This window comes from Python bivittatus, unplaced genomic scaffold (genome assembly GCF_059951505.1).
Source record: "Python bivittatus isolate LINGU-HERP-01145 unplaced genomic scaffold, Pbiv_v1 ctg000980_np1212, whole genome shotgun sequence".
NCBI lineage: Eukaryota > Metazoa > Chordata > Lepidosauria > Squamata > Pythonidae > Python > Python bivittatus.
The window spans coordinates 34,803,318-34,824,728 of NW_028277125.1; the positions used below are offsets into that span (position 1 = coordinate 34,803,318).

The 21,411-nt window shown below is 38.9% G+C and overlaps 1 protein-coding gene across 3 annotated transcripts; it reads left to right on the plus strand.

Annotated features, from left to right (window-relative positions):
- Positions 1–405: 405 nt before the first annotated feature.
- Positions 406–17,295, plus strand: LOC103062086 (integral membrane protein 2C). 3 transcript variants are annotated; one of them, XM_088132083.1, is made up of 7 exons: positions 407–727; positions 5,568–5,735; positions 12,174–12,362; positions 13,382–13,420; positions 13,972–14,082; positions 14,848–14,998; positions 15,699–17,295. In XM_088132083.1, the coding sequence occupies exons 1-7, from the start codon at positions 602–604 to the stop codon at positions 15,788–15,790; spliced, it is 876 nt and encodes a 291-aa protein (XP_087988209.1). In that variant the 5' UTR covers positions 407–601; the 3' UTR covers positions 15,791–17,295. The 3 variants fall into 3 exon arrangements, with proteins under 3 accessions (XP_087988210.1, XP_087988209.1, XP_007437222.2); XM_088132084.1 differs by lacking the exon at positions 5,568–5,735 and having other exon boundaries at positions 406–727; XM_007437160.4 differs by lacking the exon at positions 13,382–13,420 and having other exon boundaries at positions 415–727.
- The last annotated feature ends 4,116 nt before the right edge of the window (positions 17,296–21,411 follow it).

Below are 21,411 nucleotides of genomic sequence, written 5' to 3' on the forward strand. Positions count from 1 at the left end.
CCCCCCCCCGCTTCAATAAGCTAATAAGTAGTAATAATAGCAGTACACGGATGACTGGCGAGTAGGCAATCAGCAAAATACGCCCAATTTTAGTGCTTCCGTAAAAACAACAGGCTGGCCCTTTTCGTGGTCTGGAATTTCTACTGTTTGTCAGTTAGACTGACATTCGAGATACCTGGATTTTATCCCGAAAGAGATCTTACTGGATTTTATTAAATCCCTTATAGGTGGGTCAACAGACTTCCCATGGTTGTCACCCGGAGAGATTCGCAGGAAGGATGGCCAATTCTGTCCTGCGTGCAAACACGCCGAGTAAAAGTGAGGCGCGCTTTTGTCGACGCACGTGCAGAAAGCCCGAGGTTTGAGCACGTGGGAGGTGAGTCTCCCCATCCCGCCCCTGCCAAGGGGGGCGCGAGCCTTTGCAGTGCGAAACTGAGGCTGCGTTCTCCGAAGGGAAGCGGGGCCGCCCGGTGGGCCGTCGCTTCTCTTCGCGGAGGCGGGATCTCTAAAGCCCTGATCTCCGCGGCGTCGTGGGGGAGACGCCGGCGCAAGGGCTGCAGAGAACGGCTCGTGGGCTCGCCTGGGGAGCTGCTGCCGAGCAATGGTGAAAATTGGCTTCCCGCCGGTTACAGCTGTGCTCAAGCCGGAGAAGGAGGCTGCAGGCTCGGCGGCAGCTGCAACGAGCCATGGGGCCAAAGCAGAAGGCCTCCTCCTGCCTCAGGACGTGGTGAGTCTGTAAGGGGCAACAGCCCCGGCGGCATTTCGGGATCAGGTGTGCATTTCAGTTAAGGATGATGAATAAATGAAAGCAATCATGAAGAGTCGACGATGTTACGATTTTTTAAAAAGTGTGGTAGTGTTAGACACAGTTAACTGGAAAAGAAGGCCCGCTAAGCATAGACGCGATTCTGGTGATTTCTTAACCTGCCGGTTGCCGACCTTTGCAGGGATGGGACTATTGCATCGCGCAATATGCGTTTATTACGGTACTTGAGTAAAGCAGGTAAGCCCGAAGCAGGTCGCGCGGGCGCTGGAACCGAAGAAAAGCACTTTCATCACGAACGGCTCGAGCCCCGAGGAAGACAGAAATGGATTCACGTAGGGGAAAGAATCACGTCCCTTTAAAAGCGCTACTGTTGTATGATTCGTCTCTGGCTAGCACGACTGAGGAGCAAGAAGCTGGGGAGTAATTCCCTTTCACTGGCAAGCATAGTATAGTGGGCATGTTTTCCTTTCCACACGAATGCCAGGAAACCCAAAGGGTCTGCTGTTTGTTTTAGCTAATAATAAATTAAACCAAACCAACCAAACAACAAAAACTTTCCCTCAACTCTGTCCAGCGTCAGCCACTTGTGCTGATCTTTTTCCATCCCTTCCTGCCAGCATCATGGAAAATGGGCTGTCTCAGGGTAAGGGGAGTTAATGAAGCCAATCTTTCTGGACATCAGGTTGGAGAAGTTGTGTACACGTTGTATCTGCAGTGCAACAACTGGCAACCAGGCCTGTTATAGTCAGCTATTCCTGATGGCTGCAACTCTCTGGATTTAGACAACTGTTTCCCAGCCCTAAAGGGTCTTTTAACATTGATAGCACAAGCAACATTTTCATGAAAAGGATTTATTTGGTCCTTCCCTTTGCTATCTTCTGAAAGTTTACACCCTGTGGTTGTGCTTCCAAGTGTTTACAGATAAAATTCTTCTAAAGAATGATCAGAGCCTGGCGTCTCTGTGCCAAGAAGGTAGGATATGGATTGTTTTGCACCTCCCAAGATCTGCTACCTTTCATTTACATAATAATAATTTGATGTGTAATAATATCAGATGATGCTCTAACAGAAGCCTGGAGCTTGTCCTCCCCTCCTTTCTTGTCCAGTCTTCCCCCAAACTCTCTTCTAATCTGTATGTTTGGGACTCGAATTGCTGTATCATGTTGGCTGACTTCAGTGCGAGTGGCAGTCCATAGTGTTTTGGAAGGCACCAGGTTAGAAAAGGTGGTTCTTATGTTATTCCCCCTGGTAGACTGGATACTTGCGAAAGCAATATCTTACACTGGGTAATGCTTTTGAACCTCTGACTGGATTCTCTACTCCTGCTCTGGGATTGGCCCAGCAAACTTGAGTGATAGATATTTTAGATTATTCCTGTTTCTTTGACTCAGATGAATGGCTAGCTTTCTTCTTAGAGTCTTGAATATCTCCAGTTATAAAATCAAGGGAAAAAGGCCAGAGATTTCTGGGCAAGCAAGGGTATTTGTTACCATGGGGACTTTCTCTTCCCTTCTGAGGGATTGTTCTGTTGCTCCTATGTTCTCTTCTAAAAATAATGGGAACTTGACTTCATTCTTTGTTGTTTGTGTTGTTATATAATATCTCTATTGTTCAGCGTGTTGGGGACCTCTTATTTGTCTTCCGCAAATTCCAGTAGTTACAGAGCATTTTTCTACATAAGGTAAAATCAAATTAAGGATATTTATTTTCCCCAGTTCTCTTGATCTGTAATCTAAAACAGCAGAGATGATTTTTCCATCTTCCATACTCTGCATGTGACCATGTCAGTGGTTTATTTTCAAGACTTGTGGTTGCATTAGTAGATGAGATTGAAAGATATACTGTAACCAACTCTACTAATCTTATTCTTACGAGGTGTATTCTGGCTAGATCATATGTGGGCGAGGTTTTGGTAGCCAAATATTTCATCTGTTGGTGTTTTGAATAGTTTCACAGTAAGGTAAAGTGGGTGGCACCATAGCATACACATGGAGAGGGCCAAGGTTTTCTGGTATTTATTCCCTGGATTTTGGAGAAGAGTTTAGGCTTATAGGTTGTAAGCCTACACTGCTTACATGAGTTCTCTTCTGTATAGTTAAAAGGAGTTGAAGGAGGTTGTCACTTTAGGCTAAAAACGTAGTATTAAATTCAATTTAAAAGTTTTATTTTTAAGTTACTCATTAAGCCTTGTGCCTGTTTCCTAAGCTCTCTGTTTTTTGCTTTCATGCAAGGACATCTCACTACCTTTGTATACAAATCTCTCAGTCCAGGAGGCATAGTTTTCAAATCCTTACCTGTAACACATTTTATTACAAAAAGTTTTAATATTGCTGCCTTAGTTCAATGTTCCCTGGGAATAGAGGGTAATAGAGAGTAATAGAGTAATATTAGTAATGGAGTAATAGAGAAGACAATTTGGGAAAGTCTTGAAATCCCAATTTATTAGGTATTCAAAGTCTTCAGGGAGAAATTTATAATTATTCCCTCTCTGTTTAATTAGATGTCTTATTGGAAACAGAGGGCTTAAGTCCTATTTGATGGGCTTTGTAATTCTTTTGTGGTGTGTTGGCAGTTGTTAAAAAGAAGTGTTTTTCATTTGTTCATTCATGAATTCGTTCATAGAGCTACCTAATGGAAACAACTCAAGGTAGAATTTTGATACCACATTAACAGGACTAACCTCACCACCTAAACAAAAATTAATGTTTTGTTTTGCAAGCTGACAATTGCAAATTGTCCACTCCAATTGACACTGGAGGCCTGTTTCAGATTACCAATGAAGATGGTTCCAACAATGTTTCCTTCCTGAACTATAGAGACTGCCATCTTTTTAAAGAGAGGGGATGGGGTGGGGAAGAGATTAAAAAAAACAACATAATAACTGTCTCTGCTTATTTTAATATGGCCTAGATGTTTTTCGTAGTCATGTGATTCTATGATGCTCTGAGGAAATCTTGGCTCCTTGATATCATGGCATATATTGATTTTATCACTCTCGTAATTTCTTTGCTCTGCTTCCTGGAAAGACTGGATATCACAGTCATGGCATTCAAGGGTATCTGCATCCCTACAGACAGCTTCTCTGGTGCTCACCAGGTTCTGCCTATTTTTAATTTATTTTTATGTATTTATTTCTTAAAGGAAAGTAGCATCCTGCAAAGCAAGTCTCAAGCAAGTATTTATTTATACAGTTGTTATCTCCAAGAATGCTCTAGGCTGCTCTCCACTCTAGAGGCATACGATCTATAAGTAGCTTTGTCTGAAGTATGTCCATGTGCCTAGAAAAAAAGAAAGTGTTAGCCAGAATTGGTAAAAAAAATTCTGAAGAAGATAAGAGGCAGTAGCGAGAAGGAATTTCATCTGTGTGCATTCTGCTAAATGGGTGTTTGTGGTTAGTTGTACCTATCCTCGGCAGACATTTTGAGGGCATGGATATAACATGCTCTCAAAAATACTGAGGGTGCCCTCCTATTTTATCAGGTTATATGTTCCAGTACTCATCCTGCCAACAGGGACACATTTGGAATAAATTCAGAACATGCTTCCTATTCTTACTTGTCATTGCATTAGTGTATGTGCTTTCACATGTCCCCCAGCCGAGTTTCAATCGGTGAACCCCCAAGTCAAGTGAGATAGCCTGCCTGCTTATCGACTTATGATTTTTCTCTTTCCTTATATTGCAGTAAATATGTTTGTTCCTAGTGGATTTTTATACTATATATAAGGCTGTTGCATATACATTTCCTCATCTGATGCATGTGAAGCCATGCCTGCTTTAATTATTGTAGATGGGAGATTAGCTGTCTACAGCTCTCCTTCTTTGTATTACTTGACTGTAGTCTGCTGTTAAAATGTTGAATTGGTATTATCATTGGGTAGGCTGATCTCATGGACATTGGGACACACAGTGATATCATTTGTTTGTTTGAAAGATATGTTCCTCTTCACACCCTCGCACAAATGTGTCTGAGGCAATGTCACATTAGAAGAGATGAGTTAAGACACCAGAATGTAAAATGGCAGTTTATTGTTGTTTGTTTAGGCTACTCAGGAAAGTCTCATGTACAACCGTAAACATGCTATGTCAATAGAATAATAGAATCAGAGTTAGATTGGGATATTTAAGCCATTCAGTCCAGTCTCCTCCAGAAATCCAAATTAAATATCCCCACCATATGGCTGTCTAGCCTTTGCTTAAATGCATCTAGTCAAAATTCCTCTAGTAATTAGTTCTGCTATCAAATTATTCTTACTCTTAGGAAGTTTTCTTTAACATTCAGTCAGTATTTACCTTTCTGTAACTTAATCTATTATGTAGAGAAGGAGCTCCTTTTTCTTATTACAGTAGCTTCTCCTTCCATGAAATCCTACTTATCAATGCTATGAGTTTATTAAAAAATGTTTTTTTAAGTCCAAGATTCATGTCTGATTGCACATAGCTTTAGTTTCCCTTTAAATCAAGAATTCAAGTATTAAATTACTACTTTTCCCAATATTTCTGTTACTTTCAGTTCCTTGCCTTAAAAATTTCTTAGCATCAAAATAAGTTAGCTGGTCCTATTGTGTTTCTTCCACTTTCCAAGGAGAAAGTGGTCAGCAAGTCAAATCAAAGATATTTCTACCTTTTATAGCCATGCTATTCACCTTTTAAAACATTCTTTCTCCTTCTTAGGAAATCTATTGTAAAAGAGATGTGTGCAACATGAAAAAAGGACGCTTGGCATATAGCAACCCCGCTCAGGATATTCTGCATTTACTGTGCTGTCCATTAATAAGTGACCCTGCCCTTTCCTTTAAACAGGAGAAGCAGTCCTTGTCTTTGCCGCTGTGGAGCCGGAGATCTCTTACTTATATCTTCTTCTTGGCCCTGGGACTTATACTGTTGCTGCTCGGCCTGATTTTAACATTGACGTACATCTACAGATATTTATCTCTTACTCACTCAGTTGCTCGCATGGGCATGGATACGGTAGGCATGATTTGGTTCACACCATCCACACAATCAGAGGATTAACATTTCCACCTTAAAGCTTGTAAAGTAATTGCTCCACTGATCTGCTTGAGCTACACAGCAATCGAGACAATTGAGCTTCCCATTTCAGATAGCCAAAGTAGTTTCAGCATAATCTCTGCTTTTATATGTTTCCTAATCCAATATTTATTTGATAGACCATGTCTCATATATGACAGATATTTACAAACAGATGACCTAAGTTTACCTTTTTTGTCCCCAATCATAAAATATTTTTGTATCAAGCGTCTTTATTGCTGTATATATTTCTGAGGTAGATTTACATAGATTGCATTTCCAAATCATACCCCCAGTATATGGAGTATCCGTGATGTCTTCTTTAACTGTTTTTTGCTTTTGGTAGGTCTGCTCAGGCAGGCTACAAACAGTAACCCAGGAAAAAAAGGAGGGGAAGGGCTTTCATTATTTATGTAAAGCACCATCATATGGTGGGGAAGCATTGGATTCAGTAACTGCCAGGTCTCCCTTCAAAACAAAGTGATCCTTGTGATCAGACTATCCCTGGGTGCCCCAGGGACACTGGGACAGCATAGTGATCTTCAGAGGGTGAACCTAATTTTACCATTTGTTCCATCTCATATTGTCCAGTATCTCATCCTGAGCACTTGTATAGTGATGTTTTGTCAATTAGCTGGGTGGCTTAGTGACTTATATATTACATGAAAAGGTTGCTGAGTTAATTTCTGATGCTTCTGTTTCAGCTCCTGACTATTAGGTTAATTACATTCAAGAAGAGACACCATAATTTCTTATGATCATTCTTTCCCCTCAAGTAAAAAGTCCTCAGCCTATCAAACTGGTAGATGGTGGTGTCAGGCAGAGAGTTTTATGTTTATTAGGCATTGGTGAACCTTTTGGAACAAGCTGAACCTGTACAAGAGAGGGAGGCTCCACTTGAACCAAAATGGAACCAGGCTGCTGGTGCATTACATCAAAAAGGTAGTAGAGTAGCTTTTAAATTTTCCCATGGATGGAGATGATCCTTCAACTTTGTATACTTGGACTGACAAAGTTCCTCATCAAAATCCCTTAAGTAAACTTAGCAGTCATGGGATAAAAGGATCTATCCTATTAAGGACCACTAACAGGTTAAATGGACAATTTTCTCAGTGGAAGGAAAAAGTGGAGTGCCCAAGGATTGTGTTGAGACCAGTACTTTTTAACTTGCTTATCAATTATCTTGATTTAGGGAAGACCAGTTAGCTGGCCAAATCTGCAGATGGTATCAAAATATTCAAGGAGGTAAAAATCAAAAGTGACTGAAGAACTCCCAGAGGTTTTTTTTAAGCTGAGTGAATGGTCAAATGACAAATGCAGCTTAGTTTAAATAAATCTGAAGGGGGGGGGAGTAAATTCACATATACAGATTGGGTCTGAATTATTGTAACGAAACTAGAAAAAGATCTTGGGGTCATAGTAGATAGATATCAATTTAGCTGTGCAAAATGCAAATTCTATGCTAGGGAACTTTAGGTAAAGGATTGAAAGTAGAAGTACCAATTTTGTATTTCCTTTATACAGATCTACAGTATATATGCATCTTGGGACCTGCATGTAGTTCTGATTTCCACACTTGAAAAAGGATATAATAGAGCAGGAAAAAATACAGAAGAGTGCTCCAACACCTTTCCAATAAGAAAAAGCTAGACTTTTGGGGATTCTTTAGCTTAAAAAGTTCTACTGAGTGGCACATGATTGAGGTACATAAAATCATACATGGCATGGAGAAAAGAGGGCAGGGAGAAACACTAGGACTAAGGCTATCCAATGTAGCTGAGTTGAAGGAGATTTAAAACAAAAAAAGGAAATACTTTATATAGCACATAATTAATCAGTGGAATTCATTATCACACGTCATGGTGATAACCAACAATTTAGATGGCTTTAAAAGGAGATTTGATAAATTCATAGGGAGCAGATCTATGAAGGGCTTTAAGCAAAGATTCATTGGGTTAGGAGCAGGATGCTTTCAAATAGCAGCTTCAGGGGAAGAACAGTGGAAGAGGGTATATCTCTGTCTCCTGCTTCTAAGCAGCCCAGAGGCATCTAGTTGGCCCTGTGAGAAACAAAATTAATTTTTGTTCCAATTTTTATTTTGCAGCTCTGCACCTTTTAGTTGAATAGAGATAGAAACTCAATATGGACTCTTTAAAGCAATCTTTGGTTCAGACCATGACTCCAAAAATTATTTCTAGTGCAGAGCTAGCCCAGTTCAGGCTTCATTCAGTTCTGACTCTGCCTTCCAATAGGTGTGATTCCTGATACCTAGCATCCTTAAAGCATGAGTTTGGTTCTGGCTTCATTTGATGCTGAGTCAGTAGGCCCTATCATTACCCCGTACTCTGTATTCAGAAAATCAAAATTGACTAGAAATGAATCAGACTCATCAGTTTCCAGAGCAACTAAGGGTAGTCTGGGTTGGTTATGGAGTTCTGTTTTGGCCCTCAAAGTGGATCTATTTGTCTGCAAATTGCTAATATGAACTTTTCACTAATGGTTTATTAGTTTATTTTCCTCTTACCTTCTAGTTTTAGGCTATACACTCTTTATCACTTCCATTACTGTAATCTTCCTCACTAAGTGTTCCCATTATTCCCTGCTTCTTCAAACTAAAAAAACAACTTGTATTGTCGAAGGCTTTCACGGCCGGCATACGATGGCTGGTGTGGGTCTTCCGGGCTGTGTGGCTGTGTTCTGGCTGCTGAGGGTGATTAGCATGTTCATTGTGTGAATTGTTCACGCGTCCTGGTGGGTGAGCTGAGTTCGTTGACCTTTTGCAGGCTGTATTTTTCAGGATTGGTAGCCAGGTTTTGTTGATTTTTAGACTTTCCTCTTACGCAAACCAGACCTCAAATTAGGACACAAAGTTTACAGAAAACCCACCCACACAGACTGGTACCTACACAAAAACTCCAACCACCACCCACATCAGAAAAGAGGCATTATCAAAACCCTGATGGATCGTGCCAATCAGATCTGTGAAACACAATTCCTAAACTCTGAACTTAACCATCTTAATTGGGTCCTACAAGCGAATGGCTACTCCAAGAACGAAATAAAAAGAGCCATCAAACCAAGAAAACAACATGCGACTGAAGAAGAAAAACAGCCACCCACCAACAAAGTATTTCTGCCCTACATCAAAGAGGTCACGGACTGCATGGGAAAACTGATGGAAAAACCCAACTTCCAAACAATCTTCAGACCCACCAGAAAAATACAACAAATGCTAAAATTAGCAAAATACAAAAGGGATCCCCTCACCGCCACAGGAGTATACCGCATACCATGCAGCTGCGGACAGGTATACATCCGGACCACAAAACGCAGCATCCATACCAGGATAAAAGAACATGAAAGACACTGTAGACTACAGCAACCAGAAAAATCTGCAGTAGCTGAACATTCTCTCAAGCACACTGGACACAAAAGCCTATTTGAAAACACAGAGATACTGGACAACACCAACAGCCACTATACCAGGCTATACCGGGAAGCCATTGAGATTCACAAACACCAGCACAGTTTCAATAAAAAAGAGGAGAGTCTAAAAATCAACAAAACCTGGCTACCAATCCTGAGAAATACAGCCTGCAAAAGGTCAACGAACTCAGCCACCAGGACGTGTGAACAGTTCACACAATGAACTTGCTAATCACCCTCAGCAGCCACTCGTTAACAACTCAATAGAAGAAAAAACCCTGCCTAATCCCCAGGAAGATACACACAGATTCTGACACCAAAACAAGCAGCCACTCAGTAACCCAACCCCCCCCTTCCCCCCCCAGATCTCAATAAATACCCACAAAAGGGTCACATCATCCTGGGCACAGAGAGAACTGCTCCTGTCTCTGCTCCTGCACTCTGAAGATGCTGGTCACAGATGCTGGCAAAACGTTAGGAAACAAAACTTCCAGAACACAGCCACACAGCCCGGAAGACCCACACCAGCCTAAAAAAACAACTGTTTACTCCATCTACAGGATCCAAAACACAAGCATTTCTTAAACCCCTTCTCTACAGGTCTGGGGTGTATCTGATCTCATGATGGGGCTTTAAAGGACTACTACATCAAGCTACTACTATTTCTCCTGGAATGACCACAGGATCAGTATTAATTTCTCCTTTACTTCCAGTATCATGTCTCTTTAGAACCTGTGTTAGAACTACCCCCCCCCTTTTTTTAGCCACATATCTGCCCTATTCCAAATAACATTCAGTCATTCAGTAAGTCCAACACAACTTGCTTTGGAATTTTACTCTTCAATATCATATAGGTTATCAATTTTGTATTGTCACCCAAACTGTCAAACATTACTGTAAAGTACTTTTTTAAATGATCAAGATTCTTGAGTAGTATAATTGGACAACTTATCAGCATAATCAGAAGAGAAACGTTGCCAAAATGAAGTTTTTCTCTTTAGACAAAAAATATTATGATGCATCATTTGGATGTACCAACCATAACTGGCCATGAATTTTTGCACTCTTAATACTTCCTGTGCTTTCACTTGAAAGATTTCCTACATAATTGGTTTTCCATTCCCCTTCTGTGAATGCACAATTTCTACTGTTTGGGGTTTCATGTAAGAAAGCCTTCTGCTGTAAGTCCACTGATTAATTTCCATAGAGCATTAGCAAATAGAGGCTTGTTTTGATAATTTCGGTTTTTCCCCCACTAACTTTCCTGGAGACTCATCCTTGCTTGAGGATTTTCTCTCTTTATAGTACCATTATGAACTTAAAATTTCCATTGTAACTGCTCATTGTACCTTTTGTTGATCCCCTTTTGAGCATGTAATTCCTCTCCATACCAACTTGCCTTTCACATACCATTTTCTCTCTCTTTTCTGGCATACATGAGGGCTTTGTGTGAGAAATACTGTTTCTTTACCTCACCCCACTCAGCCTCCTGATTTCATTTAATAAGAGGAGAGTAGCAACATGTGGCTTCCCTACCTTGCCTATTCCCTTCTCATTTTCCTGATTTTGGAAAAAATAATGTGCTTTTCCAAAATAATCTTCTTAATTATTTTGGAAAAAATAATGTGCTTGAATTTAACAGCAAGAACAGACATTTCAGTGTATTATACTTGGATCCAAGATGAGCCTTTCATTTAAAAAAAAAATGACAAGGTAGGAGGAGTATGTTTCATTTGAGTAAATACAGTATACAGAATATCAGATGAGGCAGTAATCTGCATGATATGTGCAAATGTAATGAATCCCCCAGCATTTTTTGAAAAAATGCAGAAAAGCTGCTTTAGGAGGCTGCTATTTAGGCAATTACAATCCATTTGCAAGTTGCTCTTTGCAGTCATGATTATAAGAATTCCATGTGGAAATATGGAAAAACTATCAATAAGCAGCAAAAAAACTGGTAGGAAAAAATTTAGGGCTGCCTTTTTGTAACCAAAGTTGCACTTTCTCGTACTAGAGTTACCAGACTTGGACTGGAAAAATATGTACATCTAGCAATGAGTTAGAGCTTTCTGTATCCAATTGTGCCATCTTGTGGTTGTTCAGTTTTGTTTTGTTTTGTTTTTAGCCTAGAAATGATGGATCTTCCTCTGGCTCTCTTTAAACACACCCACCTGCATGCACAAACATATATATTGGAACTACATTATGTATATTTGTATGTAATCTCACAGAAATTGAGTGCAATATTTTTAGGCACTCTAACAGACAAATATCTTAATGCTTCAAACTTACTAACTACTTAGTATTTAGAGATTATTGTACTAACACATGAAATGAAAGTCAACTTGAATGTTCATATATGTTGTAGATTGAAATATTATGTGCATTTGCATGAGTGTGGGACTCTAATGTGAGCAAAGATTACTGGAGCAGATTTTGTAACTGTAACAGAAAGGAGATTTATTTGCAGGAAATACATTATAGGGCTAGGCAAAGTCTAGCATCTAGCTAACTGCATCCTACCAGGTAGTATATTCAGAAGTATGTACCTGGGTAGAAAGGCAGAAGGAAGTGATCTCAGAGTAGCAATCTCATAGACTAGGGTTCCTCATCCTTGGTGACTTGAAGATGTGTGGACTTCAAGTCGCCAAGGTTGAGGAACCCTGTCATAGACAAAGACCAGGCAGAATGGCAGACAAAAACAGGACAGAGGGTATGGGTGAAGTCAACACTCAGTGATAACCATCTTATACTGAATTGTGGTCAGTGGGAATAAAATGTCGCTTAGTTTTAAGTCTCTGGCATATTCTGCAATCCAGACCTCAAACTGCATATTTAAAAGGTTTAAAACTGAGGTGGCAATAAAAAACTTGGACCAATAGTGCTACATGGAATAAAGCATCTGCCTAGATTTCCAATTGTGCTTGAGAACTTTTTATTTAACTATTGTAGCAAAGGCCAGAGTATTACGATGATGAGGAAGGAGGATTGGAGTGTGACTACTTTGAATTCGATGATTCCTCTGAAATCAGGACAGTGTATGAGGATGTGAAGATTTATCTTGGAGAGGATTATGAGGAGATCAGCATCCCAAGGCCCAACATTGGTCATCCTGCAGATATTATCCATGATTTTCAGCAGGTAAGGAATTAGGCTGCATGTACTTTGATGGATGTGTTTAATAACACAATAATAAACATTCTTAAAGGAGCTTTCTCCAGCCTAGTAGCCAAACCTATTGCCGTCCTGATGTGTTTCCATTCTCCATCGTGGCTAGTTCTGGAAGGTGTAGTCTGAACACATTTTGATGGCATGACGTTGGGGAAAAATGCTTTCAAATCTGTGATTTGAAAATAGTAATTGGGTCCCCCCAGAGCGTAAAGTCTGTAATTCTAGGAATTAAATGCTTAATATTCCCATATCTCTGAGAACCGTATCAGAGATGTAGGAATATTTAGGAGGGTGATTATCAGGCTGGATCATTAGTCCAAAAATTACCTACCTGGATTTATTGATTCCCTAATCTTGTGCCTGAACTGCCTTACCCACCAGACATATTTGGTGCAGTTGGATTTGTGTTGATCAAGTTAGTCAGACTGATAATTACTTTAGCTCCTTTTTCCATAACTCTAATGGTGTGTCTGACATCTTATTAGCGTCATGGTTTAAGAGAAACCTTTGTCCTCACTTAGAAAATGCAGCATGTTTTGTTCCCTCCTAATAAGACAACTGTTTATCCCAGAGCATCAGCCACCTCGATAGTTCTATGAAGAAATTCATCAATAATAAAAATTGGTGGAGTCATCACTTGTTCTTGGTCTAGCACATTAGCTTGACATTTGCACCCTTGTAGACACCACTGGGATGGAGTAGTGTACCAGGTGTACCAATGGTGAAAAGAGATATATCATTTTTAGCTATCTGGATTTTGGACAGTTTTTATATATCCCTGTTTGATATCTCCCATCACAAGCATATAATGGGATGATACTGTACTTACTGTGAAGATAACAATGTACCTTAATAACTTTTTGTGATTTTTCTTAATTTATTGGCCTTGACCTGGATATGTGCTACTAGAGGTTCTGATCAGTTTAGTCTCTGTGTTTTTTTGTTGTTGTTGGGTTTTTGTGTTCTTATCTTTTTCTGGCTCTTGCTAGGTCACAGCTGGAACTGGAAAGGAGCTTCCTATGAGAATGGTATAAAAAGTTAAATCACATGATTCCAATTTCTCTGAGAGATCAAAGTGACTATCATTGGTTTCTCTCCTAATTTAATCTTTGTGACAACAAACCTGTAAAGTAAGTTGGGCTACATGTGTGTGCCTTCAAGTCAGTGTTGACTCCTGGTGACTGCCTGGACAAATCCCTGCAGTTTTCTTGGCAAGATTTTTCAGAAGTGGTTTGCCATTGCCTGATTCCTACAGCTGAGAGAGAGGGACTGGCCCAAGGTCACCCAATTGGTTTTGTGCCTAAAGTGAAGCTAGAACTCACAGTCTCCTAGTTTCTAGCCTGGTGCCTTAAGTTGGGCTGAGTATGTAATTGCCCAATGTCACCCAGAGGTTGAGTGGGGACCTGAAACCTAATCTTTCTGATCCACGTCAAAACTGTCACCTTTATCATACACTGGCTTTAAGCATCCCAAATTGTTCTGTGTGAATACTGTGAGTAGCTGAATACTACTATTGTCATTGGTCTGTTTTGTGCCCATTTAACCTGCTTTGACCTGATTTTGTCTGGTGTGATTTCAGGGGTTGACAGCTTATTATGATCGAGTAGTAAATAAATGCTACATTGGTGAGCTGAATACTACTATTGTCATGCCACTTAAGCATTTCTGGGAACTGAAGCTTAATATAAAGGTCAGTGAATAATGCCTTTTATTCTCTGTTTGATTACAGCTATATTCTGTAACCACTACACTTCCTTGGAACAGACAATGCATTCCCTAATTATGTCAAGGGAATACTGTTAGTGCATTTATAATGTATGTCCTTGGCACTTTCTTCCAGATAGCATATACATTCCTTTTTGAGGAAAATATTTATTCTTTGTGAAAATAGCATTTTAGGTTCCTTGGAATGGATTATTTAAACTATAAGTAGGATCGTTTGCACAAACCAGGCAGTTTTCAAACTACAGTTATATTTGAACATTCCTATAATTGCTATTATTTGTCCAGCTTTGCTATTATCTATCAAGAATTATCTAGCGTTGTGGTTCCAGTAATAGTCACCAGTTTAGGAAGACTGTAGTAGAGTAATGGAACCCTGATATCTGACTTATAAGAAAGTAGGATTCCCAATCTCTTTAGTATTTTGGTTTTGATCTTTGAATGAAGATTATGAATTGAGAAATTCTCACTCAGTATTGGTAGATTATCATCAGAAAAACATACAAAATAACCATCATTTTGTAGCTCTAATCCCACTGTTACTTCAATATATAGGTTGCATTGTTCTCAGATGATAGAAATTACTTACTGTTGCTTGAAATAATATACTGAAACTTTGCTCAATAATTCCTGGAGAGTGAAAACAATGGTTTTTGGGCTAATTGAATAGATGTTTTTTTCCTGATGTTAAAACAAGCAAGTTCTCAGTGAATTGCAAATTCTTTGATTACAGAAAGGGGACTACTTGCCACAAACCAACATGATCCAGGAAGAGAGGATGGTGATAGAACATATCACTGACCCAGATCTGCTTGGCTCCTACATCCATAAACTCTGCCAAGGCAAAGAAACCTTCAAACTGGACCATAGGATCTCAAGAGGACGTAAGGGGATCATCATTTTTATTACTTTGCTGAAGTTTGTACTATGCTTTTCAACTGGACTGTAAATTTAGAGCAGTTATTATTTTTCAATTCAACATTTGATATTAGCAAAAGATGAAAGATACTGATAGAGTAAAGCTATTTTTAAAATATCACCTAACTGTAAATTAATAAATTGTTGCATATATGATATTAATATATCATGAATTAATGCATTCTTGTATATATGATAATGGGATTGATGGATAGGTGGGTGGGTGGGTGGGTGGGTGGGTGGATGGGATGGATGGATGGATGGATAGATAGCAAGGCAGTGGCTATAAACTGCAAATGTTAAGAGATTAAGGAAAAAGTAATTTGTGTTTGTCACTGGCAGTTTAAAATTAAGTATTAAAAAACCAATATACTTTCATTTTTTTAAGGCTAGATGCTGTTTCTATAACAAATAATTGTAATACTTTGACAACATATTTGAATCATAACATTTTATTCTGTGTAAATCATTTGAGGTGAGAAAATAGCTTTTGAGAGTTGTGTTTATTCATACATGACAATACTAGTAATGTTTGCATCACTTTCTATGATTTGTATTGTTCATATTTCTGATTTCTGCATATTTAATGTAGAAATTAAATGGTTGCATCACTTTTTTTTCTCTAAAAGCTCCAATTTGACCTTCTTTTCTGATTCCTTTTTCCAGATATCCATCAACGAGCTACTGAGAAGTGTCATCACATCCGCCATTTTGCAAATACTTTTGTGGTTGACACAGCAATTTGCCAGTCATTGTGAGAACTGCCACTCAGATGTTTTTGTATCCTGGGCTTTGTTTCCCTCCCTCCCTCCCTCCCTTCAAAAAATGCCCACCATTGTCTGTCTATTACTAAATTGTTAGGTTACTGATGTTTGACACTGGGCCAGTGCTTAATTTATATATTAACCCTCATTAATTTTTCTGGAGTGAAAACTGGCATAATAATCTGTTTTCAGAGTGCATGTTGTCCTGTGAGATGTCTACAGATGGGAACAGGAAGGCAAAGAAAAAAACAAAAAAATTACAAGAGATGGAATAGAAAACTTTGAGATAAATATTGTCCTTGTATATGTCTGCCCTTCTTCACAGACAATGAATTAGCATGTGGAATCTCTTGGTAAGGACATCTGCTGAGTATAGAAAGCATATTATATATATCAGTGTAGTATTAATAAAATCACTGTAAAATTAAATCCTGAAAGTGAAGAGGAAGGTGCATCTAAATTAATCATGTCTGTAGTCTTAAATAGAAATCATAGTCTTAAGAGACTAGGTTGTTCTATGTCACATCATGAGAACATGACATGTTCTCATGTCTCTGAAGTAATTTGTGTGTACACAGAGTCTCTCTGCATGTGGTATAGGACAAAAACTTAATCAATGACAGTAGCTCCAGCTCAGTCAGTGGCCAAAATAGATTGTTTAGTAATAATCTGATTCATTGGCTCCTTAGAGGGGAAAAAAAACCCCTACATTTATCTTTCTTGGGTCACAATAATAAGTTAATTACTTATAATAATTAAGTTAACTACATTCCATTTAATTTTTGTTTCCTGCATGGCAGATTCTGTCAAATGGAATTGTCTGTACAATAATTTGAGTTTTGGTAGTATTAATGCTTCAGATTTCTGCCAGCAACTTAATTTTTTGTAGAAGTCAGGCTAGACATTCATATGAGTAGGTGCAGCTATTGCACCACTAATAGGCAACTTCAAATTAAGAGCTGAACTGGACTTTAATGCTTAATCTGAGTAAGTAGCACTATAGAAGCTACTTTAACTAGATATAATTAAAGCTGCTTGTTATAGCAGCTCTTGACTCAAAACATTGGCTCCATTGTGGCTTCTGAATTAGAGTCCTTGGGCTCAGAAGGTGGTCACATCAAGATGGTAGTTGTGAGATGGGCTTTGAGGTACCATTGGCAAGTATTGCATACCTCTAATGATGGGATACTAGCTTTTAGTGTGTTAATTTAGCCCAGTTTCCACCCCAGTTTCCTTGATAATTGTGTATAGTGTGTATAGCTTTATTGATAAATAAATACTTTTTTCTCAAAAGGAGACAAAAAAGAACTATGTACTAAAATAGTGGAGATGTTTAGGTTGTACAATTTGTATTTCATAATTAGATCATATCACCCATTCAGCTGGATGGATCAGTCATGAAGATTGGTTACACTTTTATTGAAATGAAGTAAAATGTTTGTTTAAAAGCCCCCCAAAACAGCAGATGAAAGTTGAAGAGCAGATTTGTGAAGGATTTATGCTTCTGTGGGCAAAGTCTGGAAGGGAAACATGCATATAATTGTATAGCTTTTCATCTGGGAAATATTTGAGTTTTGAATTGTCTCATTTTTAAAAATATATCTTCATTCATTTTGAACTTTCTGTGTTTATGACTGAGAGATGGGCTAGTTGTAATAAATAAATGGCTGGTCTTTGTCTAATTTAAATGGTCCATGTGGCATTTTTTTCCTCAATGAGGTTTAGCCGAAGAGCAGCAACTTACAGTACTATTACAAATCAACTGGAAGTTCTGTGGCTTACCAGTGCTAACAGAAGGCTGCCTAGTGTCTACCCAATAAAGAATGACAAGTCTTTTTAATCTAATAAAATGCTTCTTACCATATCCAGAGATGGATTTGATGTGATCCCTTTTAAAGCAGTTATGTCATATGTATAACTTTCTTTGATGCTATTTTCTCTTCAATCAGGCATTGCAAATAAATATTATCTCCAGTTAATGTATGCATTCTGCTTATTCATGATAGTATTTCTATTGATTTTAAGAGGATGTTAACTGAAGAACTCATGTACCTAAGGTTAGTTTTAAAAAGAAAAGGACATGATAGTTTGATTCTTGTTTCCAACGTTATATTTAAACCTTGCTTTCATACTATTATCTACTACTGTAATTTGATCTCAAGTTAGATATTCAAACTTTTCTTAAACCAATAATATTTTTTGTTCATTAATCTTGTTAAGTTTGTAGAAAACCCAAATCATGATGATGATGCCATAATTCTTTTTGTAAAAAACTAAAGTAGATTTGAAGTCAGAACATCATAATTGTGGAATAGCCATCTCCAACCTGCCTGGGACGTCTCATACTTTTGAAGGATGGGCATCTGGTTGGGAAAGTCTGCTCTGGGATGGAAGAAAACATTTAATGCTTTATATATTTCATCTGGGAAAAATATTTTAAATCAAATGAGGTAATAAAATATTTTACTTTTGGACTAAATTGCTTTGTGTGTGTGTTCCTTTGTCTTTGCCACGGTCATCAGCTTCGCTTTCACAGCCGTCTTCACTTTGATATACCTCTCCCGGAAGTCTGGTTGAGCAAGAGCTTTCAGCTTTCAGAAGTTGCGCAAGAGGTAACTATAATTGGCATGTTCTTTACCTCAGTGCTACTTCTTGAGTTTATGCTTCCTGTTGACACCAACTTTCTAAGGAGATATGCATAATTTCATTAACTATTGTGAGGAAAATATACCTTTGGGTGAAAGAAGCAAGTTTTTAGAGGCCTCAGATGAATGGTATCGCCTTAATAAAATTGAAACATAAAGGAATGTGCAGCATCCTTGAAGCTGGTGTGAACTAGGCTGGTTGTAAATTCCTTATCACAAACATCCCCATAGCAACTTAGGCATCTGTCTTGAGGGAGGATGCCTTCTTCCTGGTATTTGGCATCTTCAACTAATTTGTTTCTTCTTCTCTGTAACGCTATTGTTTTCCTTGTAGATAGCAGATAACAGAGGGGCAGAAAGTAACTTGAGAAGTATCGCTTATTTAGGATTTATTTATTTATATTTATTTATGCATCATATTAATATGTATGCATATGCATTCTTTTTCCCTTCCCCTTGTAAAACTGTATAAATATCAAAGCATCCATTTTGCCTACAGGGGAGTGTCTCCCACTAACCTTTGGTGGGGTCCCCCCTCCAGTACATACTGCCTATTAAACACTGCAGTGAAGCCTTGATTATTTTGCACTTGTGTCCTGCGTTTTGATTCCACACTATGAATGCTAATGCAAGTCAAGTTTTTCAGGAAATTCCGAAAGGGATTGCTTAACTGCAGCTAACTGTCTGAATTGGATGTGCTGTGGCCTTAATAGTAAAGTAATAGGAAAAGCACATTAATACATATAAAGGATTTACATATAGTATCGCACTTTCTAAATGACACAACTAATATAGCTATGCTATTGAAAGAGATACAAAATTGATATGTGTCATGACAACATATTTGCAGCCTAAAGTTGTGGAATGAGCAGAGTCACATGGTACTTAGAAGAAAATTTATATGGCACAACTGTAAGGATAAGGGTTTCAAAAATCATGCCTATATATTATCCCTAAATGATCTCTTAGTGATTTTAAATTGTTGAAGTATAGAGGCTACAATTAATTTATATAAAGAAAAGGAGGAAGAGAAAATACATTTCCATAATAGCCAGTTTATATGCATATTTATAAAATAAATATCAGCTTGCAGTTAATGTAATTATTGTCTGCCATGAAAACATAGATTGAGAAAATGAGATTAAAATATACTATTCAAAATTCATATTCTAGTTTATTAGTTATTTATAAAATATTTCCTCCTGCTATTTCAGGTTGTGTGTGTGTGTTTGTGTGTAAATTCCCCTCTCACCCCTATGGATGGTATGTGTCTTCTTCAATCTTGGGTCCTCTACCAGAGGCCTGGGAGATTGAGGGTTCCGCGCAGAATCTTAACTGTTTCTAGCACTACTCTTCTGGACAGAGAGCTCTGATGTTGTTCCTGGGATCTGTTGGAGCCACTCTCTGAGCTTGGGAGTCACAGCCCTGAGTGCTCCTACCACCACTGGAACCACTTTAGTCTTTACTTTCCACATCCTCTCTAGTTCTTCTTTCAGGCCCTGGTACTTCTCCACCTTCTCATACTCCTTCCTGATGTTGTGACTTGGGCCTGCTCCATCTATCACCATTGCTGTCTTCTGGTCCTTGTCTACTACCACGATGTTTGGTTGATTGGCCAGTACCTGCCTCTCCGTCTGGATCTGGATGTCCCACAGGATCTTAGTTCTGGTATTCTCCGTGACCTTCTGTGGAATCTCCCATCTGGACTTGGGAGGGTCTAGCCCATACTCTGTGCAGATGTTCCTGTACACAATGCCAGCTACTTGGTTGTGCCATTCAGTGTATGCTGTTCCTGCCTGCATCTTACACCCTGCCACTATGTGTTGGACTGTCTCTGAGGCTTCTTTGCACAATCTGCAACTCGGGTCCTGTCTAGTGTGGTAGACCCCTGCTTCTATGGATCTGGTGCTTCGTGCCTGTTCTTGTGCTACTATGATCAGTGCCTCAGTGCTGTCTTTTAGTCCAGCCCTTTCTAGCCACTGGTAGGATTTCCCAATGTTAGCCACCTCAACTATCTGTTGTTGGTACATCCCATGCAGGGGCTTGTCTTGCCATGGCACTTCTTTCACTTGAACTTCCTCCCATGTCTGCTGCTGCCTGAGGCATTCTCTCAGCAGCTCATCCCGGGGTGCCATCTTACTGATGTACTTCTCAGTGCTCTGGGTTTTGTTCAGGACAGTGGCTTTGACGCTGATCAGACCCCGCCTTCCCTCTTTCTGGCTGGTGTAGTCTCTGGATGTTGGACTTGGGGTGGAAACCTCCATATATTGTGAGGAGTTTCTGGGTCTTCACATCAGTAGCCTCCATGTCCTCCTTTGGCCAGTTCACTATACCAGCAGGGTATCTGATGACTGGCAGGGCATATATGTTGATGGCCTGTATCTTGTTTTTCCCAACATGGTTTCAGGTCCTGGAAGAACATTATTACATTCTCATCTTCTAATTACTATATTTCACTGCTATTCTGAGTTTGTTTCTCTAAGTCCATCTTAAAATAAGGTATCCAGAAATGTACATACTTCTTGATGTGGTATCTGGCCTGAGCAAAATCAAATGGAATGACTACTCCTGTGATTTAGAAACTCTTTGGTACTGCTGAAAATTGTATGTCTTTTGTGTAGTTGCATCACCCTACTGGTTCATATTGTTTGCTACTACTATTCCAAGGTGTTTTTCACAAGTAACATTAAAAAGCCAGGTATTCCCCATTGTATAACTTTGCCTTTGATTTTGTTGTTGCTGTCATCATTCCTACATGAAGAATTTTGCATTGTCTGTTAAATTATATTTTGTTACTTTCAGCTCCTCAGATTTTTTAAACTGCTCTACAGAACCTTAGAATTCCACAAGTTTGATGGGGTTCTGTGAGAGACTAAGAGGTAAAAAAAAGTTAAATTGAATATAGCCAATTTTCAGTCTCTAGAGCTTTGCCTGTTCATCAGGGGTTCCAGTAATTAGAAACAAATTCCA

Excerpts from the sequence above, each read along its gene's own strand:
- LOC103062086 (XM_088132083.1), top strand. The coding sequence starts at position 602 with ATGGTGAAAATTGGCTTCCCGCCGGTTACAGCTGTGCTCAAGCCGGAG. Across the intron at positions 728-5,567 it reads TCCTCCTGCCTCAGGACGTG|GAGAAGCAGTCCTTGTCTTT; the intron begins GTGAGTCTGTAA and ends TCCTTTAAACAG. Across the intron at positions 14,999-15,698 it reads CCATAGGATCTCAAGAGGAC|ATATCCATCAACGAGCTACT; the intron begins GTAAGGGGATCA and ends TCCTTTTTCCAG.